Raw genomic sequence first — 24753 nt, 5'->3', positions numbered from 1 at the left:
GGACGCGAGCGTCTGCATCCTGCAGAAAGCGTCATCTGATGACTGGAGCAGCGCGTCATCTTCGAACTTGGAACGCTGCATCTACGTGGAATGAACGTGGATTTTTCTGCGTTCGTTTAGAACTGAACCTGCTTGCCCTGACGAAGGTACCCAGTTACCGAAAGCTCGGCAATAAGATAAATTAAGAGCACTGATTGTATATATTTTTGTCAATATTCTGATCACGGTGCTACGCAGCCCTTTCATATTTCTAAAAAGGCGTACGCGATAACTGCTCTTCTCTGCAGCCAACTTTCCCCAGGGCTGATGTGAGCAAGATGCGAGTGAGCACAATAAGATTAGGCATTCACACCTATCACATTTCTCGGCCTTCACTGGAGAAGGGTGATTCTGATAATTGGCACTTACCCGGGGCTCTTTTCGAAAACAGACACTGAATTCCATTTAAATTTAAGAGCAAAATGCGCTAAAAAGGCTCTACTTCAGGCCTACGCGAGCATCTCTCCCCAAAGAAGTGTCTCCCCGATTATTTATTGGCTGGTTGGTAATGGGAAAACTTGTGGTATCTGACTGCAAGGTAAATGTAAAACTACAATGGTGAAGATCTTACTTGCTCGAAGGATCACGTCAGTGCACCCACGCAAGATACACTTCATTCAAATATATTGACAGATGCCAACAACTACATGTACATGTATTTGAATACAAAAGTGTAACCAATGGGGGGGGCGCAGAATGTAGAGATACGTTTATGTATAGGTACACCAAGTACTAAGAAAATACTCGACGTCTGACACGAAAGACGTACGCCACCTGCTCCTGACCCCCGATCCATCACTCAGCTGATCACCGAGTTTCACAATTGCACGCAATTGCCTCGGGAGAAGAATTCCACACCGGACCATCACGCCATGATCACACAAGCTTACCCCACTTTAAACACCTGCCCCCGGTGCTATAAGCCCCTATTCCCGCTAAAGAAATCCCTTACAACAAACAGACGCCTCTTTTGCACTAGGTGGTGTTTGTGATCTTCAAAAATGAGGTGGTCAAATATGGAATTCTTCCCCGCTCCGGGTTGTATCTCTCGGCCAAATATCAGCTTATGCTCGGGAACAACACTTGACCTCTCATAAGCGGTCTACGGCGAGAAGCGTGTTGTTTTAGTTTGTTTTATTTTTTTCTTGGCTGTGGTGGGACTCGACAGTAGGGCATGACGCTAGGCTTACACGGGAATAAGTGGAAGTTTGGTGAAGGAGCTGTATCACATGTACATGTACTTGAAACCACTCGAAAGTAGTGTGTTGATTAATACACAATCAAAGGCATACCACTGGACTTATAAGGGGACAATTTTGAAATGAGCATCTGCACAGCGCAAATGCCTTTGCGTTTGCACCTTTCACGGTAAATAAACCGTCCAGATATCATGTCAGCCAGAGCGATAACCTCAGGCTTGCGATAACGTCTCTCAGCTCAGAATATAAAATGAATGAGACCAGACACCTACAGTACTGAAAAAAAAATCCTCACAGACGGAATTGTTATTTCATCACACGTGATGCATTCCAGACGCTCCCCGAAAAAGTGACAAACATGTAAAATAAATATTGGGACTGGAAAACCTTCTGATAACATAAGATTTACGTTCCTCACTACTGCCCATATTTTACTTATACGTGCTAAAAAAATTCTCTATGAACAAATTTGCATACATTGACAAATATGGCATGTATATCTCCAAGGTTAGAATGATATGGAGTCCTAGCAAAATCTCCACACAGAATTCAGCTAACAAATATTGCTGCAGGTAGGTGACACCACAACACACTGCTGCAGTATTTTGCGCACAATTCAGGTCATATAAACTACTGAATTTGAATTTGGCTTTATGAGAAGTGTAACCTTACCAGACATACTATTTACAGTTAAATGGACCTCCAGGTCCATGGAATTATCGCTTGCCCAAAACCAAGTTTCCGAATCAAAACTTAATGGTATGTGTGTAAGGCACAGAATACATATTTTAAATACCTGAAAGAGATCAGCTGGGCATGATAAAAAGGAAACATAACATCCAATCAGTTGCCCTGTAAAAAAAACAAACAAACTGCACTAAATGTGCCTTGCATGTTCTCTAACAAAGGCCTGAATTGGACAGATGAGTTCGAGGTGAATATTAGCAAATGACATCATGCATCCATGAAGTCAAAGTTTATGACATCCGGACACCTTTTGCCCCAAACAGTACAAGACTTGGACGAATAAAAAACACACTATTATTTACACAAAATTGGAGCCCAACCAGAGCTTTTGAATACTGGGGTTGGGTCCTTAAGGAGCAAAACTGTAAAATTGGAATACTTTTGAGGGTTGGTCCACGAACAGAATATAGAAAAAATACAATCACACAAAGCACTATATGCCTGCCATCCTGTACTCGAACCAAACATTGTGCTAGTTATCAACGCAATTTACTTTCCCTCCACAACCTGAGGGTTGTAAAGATGTCAGTGGCTTGCAATTTGTCTCGGCATGAAATCGACATGAATGTTCCCTAAGTAGTCCACGTGGGAGGCATGCACTTTTATTCAATGCACAATTTGGCAGAACAGCATAAGCAAATGAGAGTTGACTTCAAGCGAGTCCAAGTTCCTCAGTAAATTGCTGTCAGAACACGGGTGACATGCATGACCGAGCAGCGATGGTCAGATGCGGAGACAAACAGACTTCTGACTCTCGACTGGAAACATTCAGCGTCAGACTGCCCCATCTTGCTCCTTTTTCCAAACAAAGAATGCATCAGACAAACTGAGTGGATGGCCGAGGGCAAATAAAAAAACAAAAAAACAAGACGTATTGCTGACGAGAAACGAAGGAAGGTGCATGAGTCTCAGGGGGGCAACTGGCTAGATGTCAAGAGTGAATTCCGCCCTCAGTCAAGCTGAGCTAGCAACAGCTGTAACTCCCTGAAGGTGCTCCCAACCTTGCCGGCAGCGTGCTGTCTGTCCTCCACGATAGTCCTCACTGCCAGGAGGTACCCATAACACTTTTTGCACTTCTGGTATCTGAAAAGGCCAACAAGAGGGAAAGATCACATATTCGATCAAGTGAACCACATTTCAACACACCTCCCAATGGGCCAATAACTCTAAAAACATGCTACAAGCTGACTCTGTTTGTAAAAGCAGGACTGTAACTTTGCTTAAGGCAAGAAGAAATTGGAAAAGAACAGACACAAACACAGGAGTAATTCCAAATATCCTTTTAATTTCAGAGGTCAACATTCTGGTGATGCTCTGTCCAGTCACTTGTTCCGCCATGACTGGCTGTCTCTTCTCTTTCTTTTTCAGCTTAGCATAGCACTTGCAATATCCTGCAAACCCCTCCAAATTGAAGACACTGCTGACCTCTCCTCCCTGGAAATGTCGACACCTGAGGGTGGCGTCTTGATGTTGGACTTGATGAGACTAGTAAAGCTCTTCAAAATCAGCTTCAGTGATGCACACCCACAATGGACGTAGCTGGAAAGAAAAAAAAGGGCAAAATATCACAAAATGATGTGTTCCGATCTATTATGGGTTATAGTACCCTATCTTCTTTGCAAGGAACATCATACACTCAATATAACATTTATCAGCAAAACAGCACTATCATTAAAGAATACTTAATGAGACTTAACCCTACCCAACCCATCGACCAGCGATTATCATGGAAATAATTATCTCATATTTAATGAAAGTTAACTCGGGTCTAGTGAGTCACTTCAATATAATGAAAATCAAGATTTTGGGGGGGGGGGATAAAATAAGAGCGGTGTACATAAAGGTACTCTCTGTTAATCTGGATCACCAGAATTCATTACATGTAAACAAGACATCAGCAATCTTTCAATCAGTGCTCAAAGGACAAATGAAGCAATGTATGAGCACTTTAACACACAAAACAATATCTCACCACAAGAACAGTGAAATACAGTAAGATGGGAGACAGAAAAATGTGCACATTTTACTTACTTTTCATATTTACTAGTTAATAGGTCCTTGATTTTAGGTAAAAGAATCACACACAAATCTAGACTCCATAATGACCTGTGAAAAAAAATATAGAGAGGACAAAAAAGCATTTATAGTTGATTTAAGTTTATGAAGTTCGTCCAATGAGTTAAGAGTATTAAACCTAAAGAACCTGGTCGTAATAGCTGAATTTCCCCCACCTACGTTTTCTCTACTGTTGCAACACATTTGTTTTTCATCAGACTGAACCTCCAGAAGTTTTTCTGCTGACTTCTTGCTATCATTTTAATATGGATTGTTGTGACACTAGACATATTCTTGCCAGAACATGTCCCTTTCTCCACAATAGATAGGTCCAAAATGTGAACTTTTCCCATGCGTGTTGCATGAGCTGGAACACGAGCAGGCCTCAACATTAACAGTTGTCTGATTGCCCGGGACAAGAAGTTTCTGCTTTCAGGCAAGTTACTTGCCTGAAAGCAGAAACCTTTGTCCTTCATTTTTAAAATGAGGGACAAATTGCCCGATGGACAGATACATTTTTCTTGAAATGAAAGGGTCCATTTTTCATCGCCAAGAATAGCAGTCAGCAAATTCACAAAAGCTTATATAAAGTGGTAAAAAGTATACAGCTACGTGGTGTTGTGCAATGATTTTTTTCCATTGTTACGGATATCTACATGTACAAACTCGTGTTTGCATTAAGCACGCTGTACATTTAGCAGGGCACCTTTCCACACAAGGGAAAATGCGTACACAAATAAACTGTAAAATACCCTTGTGTCTGGGTACCAAACCTCACTGGTTACTGCAAGTGCAGCGCAGCAGAGCTTTGACGGCCGGAAGCTCGAAGGATAGTTGCCGCATGTGTTAATTTTTAAAGTGATGGGCACTGACGATATGTGGATGATTTTTGACTGATGTACAATGTAGGAGGCTACATGTAAAGAGCAAACGATTGTGCATGTGTACATGTACCTGTACAGTGATATGTACCATATACGGGTGCGTTTTGGTGGCACAGTGACTGTGATGACTGCAGTCAATTCACTGCATGATGGCACGGTGTTTATTCGACAAATTCGCAGCGCTGCAGTGTTGAAGAGGAAACACAAACTGGAAGGTTAATTTGCCAACCACTATTAGCAAAGCCATGGAAAAAAATGCATTTTCGAGGGCTATAATTAGTCAGTAGATCGACGTTACATGCTGTGCACCATCCAGGCACTCAGGAATGTCCTGCGGCCCATGAATTTTTGCAAGACAAATAACTCGAGCTGCGCTTTGAGTGCTCCATTTCCCTCAAAGCAGAGAACTCAAAACATGAAATAGTTCCTTGAAATGATACACAAAGTAAATCACAAACCCCTAAATCAGCTAATTTTGACAAATTGCAGTACATGCAAATCCTACACACTACCTCTAACAAAGAGCTCTACACCAGGTCCTTTTACACACTTTTCAGCTCTCTACGACCATTTCTACATTCTCAAGAGGCACAGACAAAATCCCCTCCCCAATCCCTTTTTAAAAAGACCCAAATTTATGGGAAAATTCAGCAGAGGTGAACAATGACAACTTGTACTCACTTTTTAATATTCATGATGTTTAGTAGATCTACAATGATTGCTTGGTCTCGCATGTTGACGGCAGACTCTACGGCAGTCTGAAATATTGACAAAAAATTGTTTACAAATTAATTGGTGTTTCAGATCAGCTTACATTTTTCTTGGTACATGTATATTTCCTTGATGTTCGTTAGGAACAACATATCATGTTCTCAGCTATCTACAAGGGGGAAAATTGGTGCAAAAACTAGTGAAACTTGATAAAAACGTCCCCGCTGCATCAACAATTTTTGTTCTTCAATTTAAAATGTCACGCTGCACAAGTTCTGCATGCTCTGGAACATTCTAAAAAATACAAGCTTTCCACTGACAACTAAAATTATAAATAACAATTTTGTTATTCTGAGTGACAAATTTTAACTTATCTACAAACTAACCAAATGTCACAAAACATTCCTTGACCTCATGGATAGACATCTCTATGCAAATACATATGATGACTGGGGTAAAACACAAGCCTTTCTTGTACGGGTCAGATATCTCTTCTAAATATGAGAGTCACAAAGGAGAATAAAGGCGGAAGGTAAACACCACCTGGACAAAATCAAAGAACTTCAAGAAAAACCGGAGGAAATGGATGAATATTACCAACCAGTACGAAAGTGCCTGGGATCAAACCCCTTACTCAACTACCAGTTTGACACTAATGAGTGCTTGGTTCCCATCACCTCTTCCAAAGCCCACACTTCCGAGCATTTAGCAGCACCATGACAGGGATCCCTGTTCAAAGCCTCCCCTCACCTTAATGTCTCCCGCCGTCCATATAGCCCGCACAACATCCAAGTTCTTGTTCCTGCTGGTAAGCACGGCGCACATAGAGCTGTGGCCCCTCATTAACGAATCCAGCGCCTCCGCTTCTGTCTCCTTGGCTCGGCTCTTCTGGTCTCCACCTGCCCCCCGCATGTTTTGCTGTGACCAGAGAAAGATCGGTAACACGGGTCAATGCCAAGCTCCAGATTTTACAGCGCATGTAACGGGCACATCGTCAGACAAGAAACGGGCATTGTGGGCACAGGAGAGGTCCTAGCCACATCTCAATAAACTGGCTATGACTAGTCGACTAATAGTGATACACACACCCATAGGAAGCAGCTGCTGCCACTTGGCAATGGCTTTCATAGGTGCCTGTGTTATTGCCAGCCACAGCCATACCATTTGGGCATGACTGAAGTTCCAGTGATGCCACACTATCAATAATGCATTACGGTAAATTCTATTGTGTTATGAAATAATACCAGCGCCTTCTTACCCAAATGAAATGGCATTTGTTTCCCAAAATTGAGAATAAAAGCTTCTGAAAGTTGTCACAAGGCACATTCACAAAATTGCAGAAACACATCTCCTCCCCAGCTAAATGATGTACAATGTGAAAGAATTATTTCCGTACGGGCAGTTAACTCAAACGCTGCTGTGATGACACCTGTCTCCTTCTGTTTGGTTGTGTCATAAATGTTTGTACATGTACATGTAGTTTTCTTTAACTAATGACAACCAGCTAAATTTTTTTTACAGCACACTGTGGCCAGAGCAAAAGGCTACGTGAGCAAGAAGCTTATCAGTGAGTTTCTGATAAACAGCACTGAGCCAGAACCTAAAAACTATTTGATTGAAATTTCTCCACATATTTCTCGGTAAAAATCAAGGTGGAGATAGCTACAAACAATAGTCAACACTATGTACAAAACAAACAATAGTAATTAACAGCTAACGACATGCATGATGTTAGGGATTATCTGTTTACACTTTCACACGTAATTTGTACTCAAAACAAACACTCCTGAAATATAATTTAACTGGTGGGACCCAAGCAAACAAAACTAGGAAGCACCTGGCTATGCTTGAGTTACAGAATCTTGAGCGAATTCTGTACAAGGGTCAATCCAGAAATTAGGGGTCCACTATTTTGCCAGTCCCTATCACATCTGACATATGAATTTCCAAGAAGGATGAATTAATGCAAATTACCTGCCAAACAAATAGCAATAGTTTGAAATCAACTCCGGTGATATTTCCAAGTCAAATAACAAAGGTTACATGTAACAGGGACACAAAAATGTCACAGTTTGGACCCCTAATTTCTGGAACTACCCACAACAGAAAGCAACAGCTGATTTTCATCTGCATAGTTCCAGTACATAAAGATGTCCATCTATGCTGTTTCTGACGCATGCAGATACAGAGGACAAAATACCTGGAGAGCCAAAGACCCAGTCTGTGGGACTTAATCCTGAATGGATTTCTCAGAGGAGTATAAGCTACTTAAAAGCCTGGGCTTTAATCATAAGAATGAACATGGGCAGATTTCCAATCTTTCGCTTTTTCTACTCCTTTCGATGACTCTGCAGCCAGGTGAATTGAATGTGTCATGCACCTGCCCCAGCAACCTGCTGCTTAAGGATTCTGGCATTTTGGACATACTTCACTGGGGCTTGAAGTTGGATCATTACCCGGCCAGGCTGCTCATGCAGTATGCATGACCACGAGGGAGGCTTTCGTACTTACAGTCCGACTGCACACCCTGGTTAAAATGTCAAAACTAGGAATGCATAGACATTGGTATGCATGGGGTTGGGAGGACAGTACTCTCACATTCTTGTCACAGACCCAGACACTGAACCTTTCACCTTTTTTATCATTCACTGTTTAAGAGAGTACAGGAATTCTAGATTTCTCTGTTGTGTGTGTGTGTGTTCTTGATATTCTCACTTTGTCAAATATACCGGTAATTCCAGAAATTAGGGGTCCATTTTTTTTCGTGTCCCTGTCACATCTGACATATCATTTGGTATGAATTTCCAAAAGTGATGAATTAATGCAAATTACCGGCCAAACAAATAGCAATAGTTTGAAATCAATTCCGGTGATATTTCCAAGTCAAATAGCAAAGTTCAGATGTAATAGGGACACAAAACTGTCACACTTTTGGATTCCTAATTTCTGGAATTACATGTATCCATGCAGCAATTGATCATAACCATTTCTAACCTTTTCACTGTAACATGCAAGATAATATTACTTTTTACTCAGCCATCCAATTCACAATGCACTAATCTTTGCAGTTCTCCCACTTTTGGCAATTATACAGCTTTCAAGAATGGAGCAGAAGTGCCGTGCTAACAAAACTGCAAGCCAAGAATCTAATGAAATCAACACTCAGTGGTGAAACATGATCCAGAGCAGAATCGGACGCGTCGTGGAATCAATTAAACCTCACTTTTGCAGATGTGCAGGGCCAAACAATGTTTTCCCAAAGGGCAGAAAGGGTTGGGGGGAGAGAAAAATAAGAATAAAAACATCTCGGAACCAAGACCAACTACACTGTAGCCTTTCTTATTTGAAAGGTACATGTAAATGGCAACAGCACACTGGAATGTGCTAAAATGTCTGGTTTATTTTTTGTAATTTTGTATGTTGCTTTTGTTTGTGTTTTCATTTTACGAATAAACAAAATGAAAAGATTAGTCAATACATTTGCCATTTGCACTTGTTTTGGCTTGATTCCTTTTCTCCTCTTTTTTCTTTTTTTTTTTTTTGCACGCCATATTCAGAGATGCAGGGTCCATATTTCGTAACAGTGACTTCTTCTGTTTGAGAAGGGTATTAGTAATTACACACCACAATATACACCAAGGCCCACGTTCAAATCCCTTTGGATTATTTTGGGCCACATTGGGCACAGCAAATCTCTTTGCATTATTTTGGTTTGACACTTGGGCCACATTGTGAACAGAAAATCCATTTGGATTATTTCAGTTTGACACTGGGGCCACATTGTGCACAGCCAATCTCTGGATTATTTTGGTTTGACACTGGGGCCACATTGTGCACAGCAAATCTCTTTGGATTTTTTTGGTTTGACACTGGGGCCACATTGTGCACAGCAAGGAATGCAACTGTGACACGACAAAAGAAACAGACCAGATACACAGTTTCCAATGATAATTGGTGCAAATTTCACAACAGGGGGCTTCCTTGTATGTTTTCTCAATGGTTCCTTGCAATGCTAAAGGAACCATTACCAAGTACTAGCTGCAAGAGCTCTATTGACCAATTGCAATATATACACACAATTTTGCACGATGCCCTTTATGCTGCACTTGGTGTTTAAAAACTTCAACTCTTTGTTGACACTTTGAAAAAAAAAATGACAAATACAACGATTTGAACCACTAATATTGAGCTCACAAAGCGAGCTTCTAGCTTCACAATTGACCGTATTTAGTACAACTGGGTTGCAAGTCACGCACACTGCCAAAGGGAAAAATCTGCCCAACGATCAAATATTACTGAAATACAAACACCATTTCACAAGTCAAATAAAGCCCACAACACCTGCTCAGAAGGGGTCTCGGGTGTTCCACCTATAACTCATTTTTTATGCTACCCTATGGGTCTACACATTCCTGAATTACTGCCACCAATATCCCATTCTAATCATCCCAATGATTTTAAACATGTCCAATATTGTCAAGGTGCTTACCGAGCTTTAGTGATCTTTTACTAAACTATGGTACCAGAATCATCTTGAACTTATTACACATGCATGTGAAAGTACCCTGTGCTAAGGCAAAAGAGTGAGATTATCTAACCTCCACGCAGAGAAGTACAGGCTAGGCTTTGCCTCCTGTATTCGCCCCGATAATGTAAAACTGAGGGCCAAGTGTCTTAGCTGCTGAGCAGAGGAAACTGCTAATCAAATTAATGTGCTGAGCATAAATTCGTCAGGAACAATCACAAGCAACCCACACTCAGTGGGGTTTTGGCCAATAACTTGTTTTTGCTGAGCAAAACTTTCCATGCTAAGCACATGTGACCCGCCCTGTGAACATGAGACAGCAGTCGCTGGGGCCACTTTGGAATTACTGGCCTATACTAGAATCTTGCACAACATAAGTAAGGAGGGATTCTCAAGATTTTCTTCCATGGAGTGTCCATTCTCACCAGGATGCCAAACTGAGTGATGCATCAGAACTAAGAGCTCGGGTTGCTCTTTCAAATACAAACCTCAAACTCCAAAAGTGGCTCTAGTGACTTTTGACTCATCTCCACGGATTAAGAAATTCCTAACAATAAAGTTCAAACGAAGACACATTACCGGCAAGAAGGCGTTCATGTCCAAGCCTGCAGGTGCCTGTCTGTCTGAGGGTACGATGGTGTCCGGTGCCTTGGCTGCCCGCTGCGGTGCAGCATCTGGCTGTCGTTGTGGAGGCGGGGCCGGTTCTGGTGCCGCTGCTGCTGTAGGTTGTGGTCTGGCTCCTGGCTTCGGCTGGGGCTGCGCGGGGGCTGGCGGTGACTGGCTGGTTTGTTTGGGTTGTGATGCAGGAGGCTGCGTTGGGACAGGCTGCTGGTCGTCCAGAGGGGCTGGGAATGGTTGGCCCCTTGTTGGGGACCGTGCTAGACAAGCAGTGGAAAAATGGAACATAGATGCCATCAAAAGTACGCACAACTATTTCCAGTGGAGAAAATAGACAGCAGTGAAGATTCATACTGTCACGGATAAGGGTTTTTGGCACTAAAACATTTTCCCTGCGAAATGATGTTTGGATAGGTCACTGAAAAGTATAATAAAACTGTCCAAACAACACTTTTCTCATGATTTTTCTTTGATATTAAGACATTACAATGGTATCCTTTCACCCAGACCTTTTGAAATATGCAAAGTAAAACATTAAGTTTCTGGCAATTCCACAACAGTGTGCATTTACATGTATAATGCTATGTATCTATTAATTGAGGCTCCCTGGTGCCAAGGTATAATGCTATGTATCTATTAATTGAGGCTCCCTGGTACCAAGGTATAATGCTATGTATCTATTAATTGAGGCTCCCAGGTAACAAGGTATAATGCTATGTATCTATTAATTGAGGCTCCCTGGTGCCAAGGTATAATGCTATGTATCTATTAATTGAGGCTCCCTGGTACCAAGGTATAATGCTATGTATCTATTAATTGAGGCTCCCTGGTACCAAGGTATAATGCTATGTATCTATTAATTGAGGCTCCCTGGTGCCAAGGTATAATGCTAGGTATCTATTAATTGAGGCTCCCTGGTACCAAGGTATAATGCTATGTATCTATTAATTGAGGCTCCCTGGTACCAAGGTATAATGCTATGTATCTATTAATTGAGGCTCCCTGGTGCCAAGTTGAGGCTCCCTGGTACCAAGGTATAATGCTATGTATCTATTAATTGAGGCTCCCTGGTACCAAGGTATAATGCTATGTATCTATTAATTGAGGCTACACCTTACAGTCAACTACTAAATCCAACAGCCAACGAGAAGCAAATCTAATTGGGTTGACTTAAAGTTGCCCACCTTTCCAAAACTAGGCTTTCAGATGTAGGTAAATGTACTTACATGTTTGACAACTCCTCTTCCCCTAAGTTTTTACAAATCAAAGTGATCCATTGCCTAAATTTTGTTACAGAAAGCTTTGGCAAGTACATACAATGACAGCTGTGGAACATCCATGAATGTTGGAAATTTCACTTCTTCGGAGATATGAAGTTACCATAGTTACTAGAGCACTGACTTGCTTTTCAAAGTGAAGCCTGCTCGGCGCATCCATGTTTGCGCGCAAACCAACAGAATGCTTGAAATTTTGTGTGGCTTTTGTGTGGCTATTGGCATATCTGCATGTGTATTCTCACGCAATGCATAAACAAGGCTGACATGTTAAAACTAAGCACAAAATCAGTAAATGAGCATTTGTTTTGCTGTGTGTAAGCAACGCATGGAGTCACATCTGATGAAATGAGTGGCCAAACTTTCACAAAAACTACTGAGGGAATACTAAATTTGCATATGACGTCAAAAAAGATCACATTCCTCTCCTGTAACTGAACTTACATAATCTCTTCTTGGGGTGGAATATACTGTCATAGTTAACCGGGTCTTTGATGTCCGCGGAGGAGGCAGAGTCATCCTCCTTATCGTCTTGAGTCGGTGAATCCCGTTGTGCCTCTGACTTAATCTCAGGCTCCCTTTGCAAAAAGTGGGCAACATACGAAGAATGTGATTCAACAATTAAACCATTGTCTTCCTCCCTCAGCACAAAAACTGCAGCAGTTTATTTCACATCCTGCGTGGAAGGCCCAACAATTTGCTGTGCATAAGTACCAGCTCCAGGTAAAAGAAACTACCGTCAGTGGCACGCTTCCAAAAATGGAAGGGATTCCTATGTACGTTATTGGGAAGAAAATGATGGGTTTGAGTATTTATTACTGACCTCGTTGAGCACAAATGCTCAGCCCGAAACACCTCAAAAGTGCATTATGAGTCATGAGTAACCAGCAATACTTCTGAGTAGAAAAGCCCTTCAATGAATCTTGCAAACAGAAATCTATGGGAACCCTCAACCTTTTTAGGTGTCACATCAATTACAGATGGTTCGGATATTGTTGGAGGATTATTTGGCCCAATGGGCTTAATTAACTGTGGAGTAGAGACCAGAGGATTAGCAGGTCCCAACTTAGCCAGAGTGTGAAACAGAGTCCAAGTGGGGTTAATGCAGGCCCAGTAGGTTCAATCCACAGTCCCAATCCTTTTCAAGATACCAGGCAGGCTTACCCCTGATGGTCTGGGGAAGGGATTTTAACCACTTCGGGCTGGGGCATTTTTCAACGTTGAGGATGCTGGGCCGGCATGACTATCATTTTTTCCGTTTTCAAAATCCTTCAACAATTCATCATTCCATTTAACAGTCGTTTATAGCTGCACGGAGTAATCTTCAGGCACTACTCTAAGTTGACAGGTGACCTTCATTGACGCCCGAATATTTCAGCCAGGCCTGCAGCCTTGTAAACAGAGCCCAGATTGTGCGGTGTTATACAACTGTCTTTTGTTCACGAACCTGGCTCAGTGCACTGCTGACCTCTTTTCAATAGGGGCCAGATTAGCATGCAGCGGTGCTGTGTGGCTCATCGCTGCGGTGGCGGAGAGCTTTTGTCCCCGGTGGTAATCTGCTTGCTCTAAATACCCCAAACCCTGGTATACGGTTTCAAAATAACGCTGGATTATCACCACTTTTGAGAGTGAAAAATGCCGGTCATGCCCAGCAGCCTGGTCTTTTGTTCGGAGTACGGTCTTTTGCTACAGGGCCCTGTTTCCTTTGTCCGAGTTCGGAGACCCCGGCCACACATATAAACCATACGGCTCCGATTTCGGAGTCCCCGGCTGGTAGTGGTTAATTTGATGACACAACTTAGTCCACATACAATCCAATGAAGAAAAAGAGCTTAGTTTACCCATTCTGATGGAAATTAACACAAAAATGACTGATAAAATGGCTGCAAGAATAATGTTAAGAGATTCATACAAGTGCAGCAATGAGGCATAACATCATTTTTTCCCCCGTCATTTTGTTTCAGTTTCCATCAAACAGAGCAAGCTGAGCTTTTTGTACTGATGTATCATTCAGCTTGGCATCAATGGTAAATAAAGGTTCCTGTTGATTTCCAGAGTAAAAGATTCTTTGGAAGGCCTGTAACTCTAAATTTGAATAAAATCTGTTACACCGAGTTCTTTAAATTCACGTGAACATAACAATTTGAATTCTCCATACTAAAGACACTGTTGCTATACCTCGTGGTTCGGGGCGAGCTTTTGCTTAGTTACATAAGAGACGCATGGCACCAATACACTGTTTTCAATGGATAAGATGGGCACAAAGGAACCGGTCCATTCCAGAGATGGTGGTCACTATGCAAAAGCTTGGCCCGAATCATGAGGGATAGCAAGAGTGTCTTTAGTTTGGGGAATTCCAATTGTTATGTTCATGTGCAATCCGAAAACTCAGTGTACCATATTTTATTCAAATTCAACTCTAAAAATGCTTATTTGTTACTCATTTTCACACTTTTTAATTTAAACCCAACCCCTTTCAGGTATTCTCTACACACCCTGCTTAACCCAACAAAATCCAACAGCTAAAATGAAAGGCTTTTTTATTCACTGCTCAAATCAACAAAATTGTGAGCCATAAAGTTGCTCTTAAAATTTCTGAGAAGGGGTTACTTGTTCGCCTGTTGTCATTTACTTGTGCAACAACAAATCACCAAAAGAAAGGGAATTTTAGGACTGTGAAATACATTACAAAAGATTACAGCAGTCTCTTGTTCACAAATCAATGCAACTTTGAGGTTTTTCTCTCGGATGACATCAAGAGTTTTGGTCTTAAGTACTAAAATCTGCCTCAGTACAAAAACTGACAAGGCACCAGGGTACTTTTGAAAATAGCAATTGATGTAAGAAAATGAAGTTAATTGAAACACAAACATGCACTTTAACCTTTCAATCCACACTTGTTTACTGACCTCTGCTTCGTTGATGTCGTCGGGGGTCTGTCTGTGATGAAGCTCCGCCTCCCACTGGCTGACAACGGCGCAGCGGATACTGGCTTCTGCCCCTGGTTGGTGCCCGCTTGCTGTCCCTGCTGCAGCTGCTGTATCGAAACTCCCCGGGTTTTGTTGACTCTCTGTAGGGAATTTAATTTGATACCTCAATTTGGCATTGGTAAAATACATGAAGGTTTACTCACTGTGCATAGCTTCTACAGTCACTGATGCAATATTTTGATATTTAACATCCAATGCTTAATGGACTTCTTTAGTACAAGCTGCTCTAAATGTTCTCGTTATTATCAAATCTCATTGAACCCAAAAAACAGCTTGAAATATCTTATCGCTGTATTTCGTCATGATAATGCCCAATTATCAACCCAAACGCACTTGTTACATTTTCCAATTATGATAAAGTTGTGAATTCATATATACAACAGAAAACAAAAATATTATAAATCAATGGATTATGGTTCTGCAAAGCACCATTTACCTCAAGGTCCACGATATGCACAGACACGTTGGTTTGATTGAAAGAAGCACCGATTAGCTGAGAGGAGGCCACAGCCATGTCTGCTACCCTGCCCCAACCCATGGAGAACGTGTCAAAGCAGCAGACAGGCTCCCATCCGAAGACGTGCAGCATGTCCTGGCTGCCGCTGTACAGGTAGCTCCCTTCGGAGTGAAAGACGAGCACCCTGGGGGGAAAAAGTCAATGTCATTCTACTTAGCTCAACTGTAATGCCAACAATACGACATGTCACCCTCCTTTCGTCATTGATCTGTGCGTGGACGACAGACGCCATTTGATTACCTGGCAACTATATACTCCGCAGCCAGCACGGTGTCTGCTTACACTGGTTTGCACCTGCATAGCACAGAATATGCACAACCAATTTTTATCTGATGGTGTGCAAACCCATTGGTTGATACTGATTGTGTGGCACCAATGGAAGCCAGCGTCCCCCGACCTCTCTCTTTTTTCACAGGAGGTGGGTCCTTGTACATCGAGTTCATACCAACTGCTACAAATAGGTAAATCCACTGACCCCGCCCAAATGAGTCCAACCAATCACAGCTGTGATTTTGTGTCGCACATGCATGTACAAAAGTCCAGTGTGTGAGCATGCACGTATGACAAGCATGGATGTACAGTTGCTTGTGTCAGTGTTGCCCAGGGGTGTATGGTTGGAGGGGGGGCTTGCTGGATTGGTCTGTTTATGCATCCTTAAGGCTGGAACACTAAGTTAAGCTGAGTCAAGCAATACAGTGATTCAGAAAATATATGTGATACCGACTAATACTAGGAAGTCATTGATGATACTGACTTGTGATACCCACAACCAGTAAATCAATTCAAGATTACGTACATTGATATGGAAACACTCTAAGTCTGTTTTCATGTATTATCAAATTTCACAATGAGAATTTTTCAATAAAATGGCAAATTTCATCATTTCTTTTAGCAGAAACTGGCCATGTTAGGATGATTTGGAGATAAATATTAATCAGTACTTACGTGGTTGGGCTACAATGCACCAATAATAGACTTTGACATACCTAACGTCGGAAGCAGCGGGAACGGTAGACGACACAAGTTCAAAGGTCTCCAAGTCCCAGAATTTTACAGTCCTGCCATGCAAAATGGGAAGAAAGGAGGCAACGTGTAGCAATCTCACAGGAAAATATCACTAACATGGACAAAAAGAAGAAGAAAATTAACAAAGGCGATCCATTATCCAATCTTAGTGAGCACATGGTTTCCCTGTCCCAAAATGTGCAATGAATGTTGGCAAAAATGTCACTGTCACAGTCACAGAGGACAGAAATTCAGAAATTCAAGCAACAGTGACGAAAATATTTTTTTTTGGGGGGGAGATGTTTGGAATATGTGAAATTGGAAATAAAAGATAGAAAATAGGGTGCATTGCATAAATGTGGTGCATAAAAGTACTTACTTATGCACACAACTAGTCCCCTTTAAAGTGTTTGAAACAAAAGGGCCACCTGATCTCTCTTAGCTGCACACTGAATCAGTAAAAAAAAGACCAAAAAAGCCAACCTACCCTTTTCTCAGATGACATGAAAGACGAAGCAAAACAAAAATATCTAATTCATGAGCCGTTTAATAGTTACTTGACAACTTTTTCTTGGAGGGGGGTGGGATCAAGTTACAGTTTGTATCAGTCTTACTTGTCTGCGCTTCCTGTAGCTAGCAAGAACTCATTGGGGTGGAACTCAACATGATTGACGGAACTTCCATGCAGCTTGAAGTCATGTAGGAGCTTGCCAGCAGTCAGATCCCACAACTGAAATTGACCAAACAGATATCAACTCCCACTTTTCTTTATTCTGGACTGTCAAATTGCAGTACCCACTGCCGCAATGCCCCATTTGTACCAGCCACAAGCTCAGTGGTCAAATAGTTAAACGTCTGAACTAGGAAGTGGGGAGATCAAGGGTTCAAGTCCCATCCAGACCAGGGTGAGATTCTTTTATTTTCTTGAAAGCTCTCAGACAGCGTTGAGTATTGCGACTCAATCTGCTCCGAGCAGGGACAAAGGAGGGCGTGTTTTGAAATGAAATTGAGAGTCCTTTGGTACTTTCTCACCTCATAGGTGCAGAAGTTTATGCGCGTTTGAGGCAGAGCACGCTGAGTATGCGCAACAAATTAAGTTTGGAATGTGTGGTTGTCGTGTGCACACCGAACACGTGCAAGAACCCAGTTGGAAAACTTAGCACCATCTATCTTTATTTCACCAGTGAGGGTGCACTTCAGCTCAGATAGCATAACTGAGCTTATTACATTTCATGAGTGGAGAACAAACCCAAAGCCTAACATGGCTCTGAATCTGGTTGTGACAAGCCCAGACAGACTTTTTTTTCTGAGCTTGATGGGTGAGAGTTTCTGACCTTAACAAGCCCATCCCCCGATGCCGACGCAATCCAACGTCCATCGGGACTGAAGCGGATGCAGTTGATGGGCCCAGTGTGGCCTTTGTAAGTGAAGATGCAGCCTTTCCTCCTGATGTCCCACAACTGCCAAAAAAGCATATTAACACAAAATGCTCCATTTAATATCGATCCTTACAACTGAATGAACAAATCTGGTCACAGGGACTGAAGAATGACCCCCCCCAAAAAATGCCTAGCTGTCACTGTCCATTTGAACAGCTTGTGACTTAGTACGTGATAACTTGTGATTGAGTTATAAAGACACGTGATGAACTTGACAACTACACTGTTACCACAAATTTAAATAACACGAGGGTTATGTTGTTCTGGTAGCATTTACATGTATACAAGGATTACACACATGTATGACTGCCACGAGAACTGCATCAATGCAACTGGTCAAGCTTATGATGGGGACAAGAACAGACAACTGGCCTTCAGATTTCCCAGTACTTGCACACATTCTACAAACACACACACAAGTGTGTATTTGCCTGCAACTGGGGACCCCCTATTGTTCCTCATTTGTTTGTACTTCAACTATTTTGGAAGACCACCCATATGTTTTGTACACAGTTGTCAATCAGGGACCTTCTGTCAATCGGGGACCCTCTGTCAATCGGGGACCTTATTGTCCTCTATTGTTCAGGGTCCACAATTGAATGCAGAAACAAACTCACAAACATTATGTTGCACACATGAAAAGTTCCCACATTTTGTATCATTTACAAAAATGTTCCACAAGCCTCATCTAGAGTAGGCTCCAAACCTCAACTATATGTGGGCTTCAAAAGTATGCATGTATCATAAAGTTTGAATAGAAGAAAATAAACTATCACAGCACAGCATTCTGCTTATTAGGGAGGAATTGCGCATGTACTTATAGACAGTGTGATCACAAATATACAACTCAAGAGGCTTTGAAAGTTTGGGCTGTCATTTACACCTTGACACACAAAAGGACAGGGGTCTAGTCTGAGGATGAAACTCTTACTTTGATGTTCAAGTCCACTGAGCCTGACGCCACGAAGTCTCCGTAGGGATGAAAGTCTAAACTTCTTGTGTTACTCTTGTGGCCGGTTAGTGTTCTGATAACTGGCAGACAAGGGAGAACGGAAAATGTAAGGGGGGGGTGGAAATTATGACAAAGATGGGTGCTTGGGTCTTAAAATTCAGAGAGTCTCCCCTCCATGTTGGACACAGAATGTTCCTAGCCAGAAAGCTCCCTGTTCCCAATGTGAAAGACAAAGGGAAAACTTGTCCATGTTTTACAGTTCTTTCTCCTGTGTAAGGCATACTGAAACACTTGGCATTCAAAAACAAATTGAAACAACAGGTACTCAGCAAGTGTTACGGTTCTGATAAGACGAGTTATACATGTAATTTGAACAAGCAGCGAGTAAGATATTCCCTGGGGTCAAGCAGGATAAACTTTCAACGTTCCACACGCATACTTCTGACCACTACCCACGCATCAATAGGTTAATGCATTGATAAATTCAGCATTCATTACATGTATTAGGATTGGGCGTGGAAGCATTCGGTAGATCAACAGTTATTATTAAAATAGCAGGAATATGGTACTGGTATAGATATTCATTTTAATTATAAAGTTGAATCCTACCTGCCAAGGGATAACTTACAAGAAGTTCTGATGAATTCAAAAACATTCAACAGCTGAAAAATGAGAAGCTTACATAGTGTAACAAGATCCACCAGGTAAACTATCACCAGGGCCAAACAACCTTAAACTCTCAAGTTACCAGCCTAATCAGCGGCATTGTTCAAAGGTACAAGATCCCATTGTCTTAGGCTGGGTAGTTTTATGCTGTTATTGTTAGCTGTGCAACAACCAAAGGCCCCCTACACACACATCCAAGTGTGTATTTGCCTGCAACTGGGGACCCCCTATTGTTCCTCTATTGTTCGTACTTTAACTTTTTTAGAAGACCACCCATATGTTTTGTACACAGTTGTCAATCGGGGACCCTCTGTCAATCGGGGACCTTATTGTCCTCTATTGTTCAGGGTCCCCAATTGCATGCAGAAACAAACTCACAGACACACAGATCTGTTGCATCTGGCTGGGTGAACGATCCCAATTTTATTTTCAGTCAAGGATTTTTGCTTCATGGAGTGAATGTGTTATTCATTAATGCCAAACACTAGTTGGAATTAATCCATCTTACTTTTGGCAGCCTCCAGGTCCCAAATCTTGAGTGAGCCAGACTGCGACCCTGCGGCCACAAGCTCTTCATTACTGTTGAACCTGACACATTCCACGGGGGAAGTATGGCCAGAAAGGCTCTGAAATTAGACAAATAAATCCAACTGAATGAAAAGTTTGTAAACCATTAAACAGCATTCAAGACGCTGGTGTTAATGTCAGGTACATGTATGTACACCTTTTGGGGACCTTGAATCATTTAAGGCAAAGACCACTGCATTATGTTACAACTCAAACATGGTCTTGCTAGTGTACTGTGGTGCTTACACAGCTATACCCACTTTGTATGAGAAAGAAGTAAAAAACACCAAAAGTTAAAACGAATTTTGTTTCAAACTGGGTCATGCTATACCTGGAACATCTTAACTTCTATCCTTTCCAAATCGTTCAAAATCCACTGAAAGTTTTGAAGAATTTTGCAGGAGGAGGGTGCCAATTTTCAGCTGAATTAATACAAAAATGAACCCATGCCATTTCTGCCATTCACAGGCAAGGAAATCTCCTGAACTTGGACTTATGGAAGCATTGGAACTCAACACTACTCCAGGGACAGTGAAATCAGCATATTTAAGGCTGACGGCAGAGCAAAGCACAATGAACTAACCATGATACAGTTGGGCTTGTCCACTGCCCACATGTTGACCTTTTTGTCATCTCCACCGGTCACCATCACACGTCCACTCTGCTGACCTAGAGCAAGGCAGTTCACGTTGGCCCCATGGGCAACAAACTCTTCTGCAATGCCAGAAAGGGAACTTTTCAGTCACAAGGCATATTTTTATTGACAACAACTGGATAAAAACTTGAATGAAGTCGCACAAGCTCATTTGTTTAGTTGTACTAATCTAGCATTGAATGGGCCAGCCCAGGACAAGAATGGCTGTTGTTTGGGCCTGGGATTCTTTATTCAGCACTTTTTATCTTTATTTTAGTGAAATTGTGGTTACTTGATTAAAGAAAGTGTAAACCATTGGTAAAATCACCCAAATCGGACTACCATATAATCCTGAAATATCTCACTTGACAGGAAGTGTGTAACAGCCTCAATCAGTCTGTAAAATATTTCCGCCCAGAATGCTGTAGTTTTCGAGAAAACAAAAATTTTGTTCTGTTTTTTACAATGGTCAGCTGACCATTGTATCGGAGTTCATTTCACTTCGCATATCACATTCTTTGACAGATGCCAATTTTCTTGTGTGTAGTGTTCGCAGATGTTATGGGAGTCTCCATTAATGAATGGGTAAACATAAAAGCAGCTAAAACTACACGACAGAAATTCATCAAAAGCGTTGTAAACTAAAATTATAGGAACTTGAGTGTAAGGTGTAGAGTAGGATATAAATTAGATCTGTGTGAAGTTAAATTTTATTCAAGGAAAGGATTTTCTTGATGTAAAAACTTTGCAAATTCAAAATCACCCCTATAGCATAATGGTATGATCCAAAAATGGTGGCTGTTTCCAGAAACAGCAGAATGGTGAAAGAGGTTTTCATCAACAAAATAAGTATGATTTCCACACATTAAACCGCCCATGTTTCAAGACATAATTTCCTCTTTGTGTATAATTATATTAGCAAAGATTGTACAGCGCCAAAGGCGCAAGATGGGTAACTCTGCCCAAAAGGTGTAATTACCATGGGCGCCATTTGAGCGAGCGATACGCCACCGTGGTTCACAGTGATGCTTAGGTGCAGGCTCACTAGGTGCATGTGCCTGCCGCGGTGCCTGTGCCTGTGCATTAATGTGCACTGCGCAGGTGTATCTCTTGCTCAAATGGGGCCCATGCGATTAAAACGTTTTACGTGTATTCCCGGTGAAGTTCTCTATCTAGACCACTACGCGGTGCTATACAATCTTTGATTATTAGGGAGTCAACTAGAATTTAGAAATGAAGTTTTAGCATTTCATTGCCGTGTAAACTGACGTGAAAGTGCAGTCATTAAGCATGCTCAAACACACCTGCATTATCATACATGTAGACCTACTCGTTTCAGTGTCACAGACACAAGTTGACTGCGTTCCTGGATAAAGTTTTCATGAATGTGCAATGCTACAATCGAAGAGGTGCATTACTCCAAAGTAAATGCACTGATTACTCCTGGCCATTGAAAACTGCTCCTTTTTAAGGAAATGAGAATCTGTCGCGACTGTTTCCCACTCTGACCCCACGGATGTTGTTCACTTACCACGAACGCCCTATAACCCATAGATTTTATGCAAGATATATTGCAAGATCTTTGATTTAAGAGTTGAAAGAGCTGCGCTGTTTTTCTCGATTTTTCACAAAGCAGTTGGCTCCAACATAAAACAAGTCAGTGGAATGTATGTTGCAGTGAATATTACACACCGTAATCAGCTAATCTTGTGAAATTACACCAAAAACAATGGTGTTCACTACCTTTAAAACTGTGGGAATTTTCAGATCAAATTTTCTGCGTTGAAAAAGTAACATGCAAGGAAGGACTAAACACAACATCCCGAAGCAATGTTTGTCACATCTTTCTCCAGGTATACAACCCTTTTTCTTGATTATTCCACTTCCCAATCTCTTCAACTTGAGTCTCTTCTCATCGTTCTCCAGTCATGTGGACAAAACTGTTATAATATTTATTAAAATTTATTTCATCAAAATTAAAATTTGAACTTTATACCATCAATTTTTGTATGATGGGAGTTGAATTCTGAGGATTTTCATTTGGGGTACGAGTTTTTTTTACTTCAATGAGCATTTCTGTCTTCGGGAGCCATCAAACCAGTAACAATTACAGAAAAATATTACAGGAATGCACACTTTGTCTCTTTGGAGGGGCTTATTGACTGTGCTATCCTAAAATAATTGGAAAAGGATCTGAAATTCCCCCCATTTTCTCTTCAAAAAAGCCCCTCTTCTAGATGATGGGGAAACGGAAATTAGGGTGTTTGCATCAATCATTCCGTGTGTTCATCCTCTTTGTGGAAGTTTTTCTTCTCTGTGTCCCACAATTTTGTTGAAGATGTTTGATTTTTCCCTCTTGTTCACTAAAAAATGTTGTCATGGAGCACAAAACACTGCCACATTCAGTGGCAACGGATCACACTGTATTATTCTTCTTAGAAAAACCCGAAAGTGTATTCAATTTTTGGAATTGGTTTCCCTACATGTATCTTGGATAAATTTTGTCCATTTGGGCCATTTTTTATGGCGAAACCACCCCTCGAGGTGACGTTAAAGGGTGCACTCCTCCAAATTGTTGGATTTCTGCACATGAGCGCATTAATGTTTTGTGATTCCACAGGGTTGTTATAATAATCAGGAGGGATCATGGAGATACAAGTATCTCTATAAATCACAAATTTGGGACTGGTCCATGTAGTTTTCAATTCGGGGTATTTCTTTCACAAAAAGCCCCAACCTGTGGGCTTATTTTGAATAGAGGCAGCGGCTACATTCAGAGCTCGGCACATAATTTTACTACTAATTTTGGTGATCATTACCATTAGCATCCTGTTCCTATAATAAGGAAACAAAGTCTACCTTTTCAAAACAACTTACTTAAACAACTTGGTGGTTATGTCCTCTTTCATATCAGGAAGAATAGAGAGACGGGCTTTGGATTTTGAGGGAAATTATGGGGTAAAACAGCAGCATAAATGACGTGACGAAGAGCTGTGAAGGAAGAAAAACTAGCGCATGTAGTCTGGTTCCTTGACCTGGATGAAGTTTCTTTTGTGGAACATGGAATTCAGTATATCCACAATGGCTGGGTCAGGTAACCAGACACGAAAAGAAATGGCGTGATGCGGTCATCTTTCGACGAACTTGGGTAGAAAAATGTTGGTTTTTGGCTTAAATATTGTCAAAATCTACCTAAACTAGAGCTAGCCTAAACACCCTAATTTTGGGGGTATCTTTGGCATGTTCGCAGAAAATTAAAATTGATTAAATTTACATGTAATTTAAAAGCTTTCTTACCGCTATGAACCATTTCACCACAAAAAATCGATTCCAAAACCCCATATCGTTACGACACCATGTAAACCTTGTCTCCTCTAAGTCACACGGAGTACATGTAGGCCTATCACGGAGTTACTGACTTAGCGTTAGAGTTCTTGACATGATCGAGGACCAGTAATGTAGGATGGTCAGATCATACAGATGGTTAGCCTACTTACGAAGTTTCCATGATCGTTTCGTTGTCATTTTCAGTGCAACTTCACGGTCGTCCTTGATTATGAAATGGGCCTACTCCTTCAATTAGAAAACCTATGATGCGGTCACAATCAACAGCTAAATTGAAACTTTGCCTTATTTTTTTCTGTGATTCCTAACAGCAACTCGCCCGACATGCTGCGCATGGGGATCGGCAATCGTAAAAATATGATGCTTTTGACGTTGGTGACAGTCGACTTCCTTCAGAAGAACGGCTGATTCTATTGGCCAAATTTGTTCAATATTGATCATGATCAATAAGCACAGGCAATCAGTTAAAATTGTTAATACCCCTGATTTATGTTACAAAGCCATGAAAACATACAAGAATGTCAGCATAAATTTGTAAATTATATTTTGTCATTACATTCAAAACCATCGATTGCATACTCCATAG

General features: G+C 41.4%; 1 protein-coding gene across 1 annotated transcript; it reads right to left on the bottom strand.

Moving 5' to 3' along the window:
- Positions 1–1512: 1512 nt before the first annotated feature.
- katnb1 (katanin regulatory subunit B1) lies at positions 1513–24738 on the bottom strand. Its single transcript, XM_022236244.2, has 16 exons — positions 24320–24738; positions 20772–20902; positions 20130–20247; positions 18935–19035; positions 17899–18024; positions 17179–17294; positions 16546–16617; positions 15479–15683; positions 14962–15122; positions 12497–12630; positions 10740–11038; positions 6386–6553; positions 5606–5682; positions 4017–4091; positions 3411–3524; positions 1513–3068 (listed from the first exon to the last, which is right to left on the bottom strand). Exons 1-16 carry the CDS (start codon positions 24345–24347, stop codon positions 2936–2938), a joined length of 2058 nt encoding a protein of 685 aa, XP_022091936.2. The 5' UTR covers positions 24348–24738; the 3' UTR covers positions 1513–2935.
- Positions 24739–24753: the final 15 nt, after the last annotated feature.

This window comes from Acanthaster planci, linkage group LG06 (assembly GCF_054643075.1).
Source record: "Acanthaster planci isolate LZ-2023a linkage group LG06, COTS_SCS, whole genome shotgun sequence".
Classification (NCBI taxonomy): Eukaryota; Metazoa; Echinodermata; class Asteroidea; order Valvatida; family Acanthasteridae; genus Acanthaster; species Acanthaster planci.
The sequence above is the reverse complement of the archived record's forward strand: the minus strand, read 5'-3'. Positions and strand labels throughout refer to the sequence as shown.

Coding starts and splice junctions, on each gene's coding strand:
- katnb1 (XM_022236244.2), bottom strand. CDS start 24,347: ATGACAACGAAACGATCATGGAAACTTC. Junction 15,684..16,545: donor CCCGCTGCTTCCGACGTTAG/GTATGTCAAAGT, acceptor TTTTCCCCCCAG/GGTGCTCGTCTTTCACTCCG. Junction 5,683..6,385: donor GGACGGCGGGAGACATTAAG/GTGAGGGGAGGC, acceptor TCAATATTTCAG/ACTGCCGTAGAGTCTGCCGT.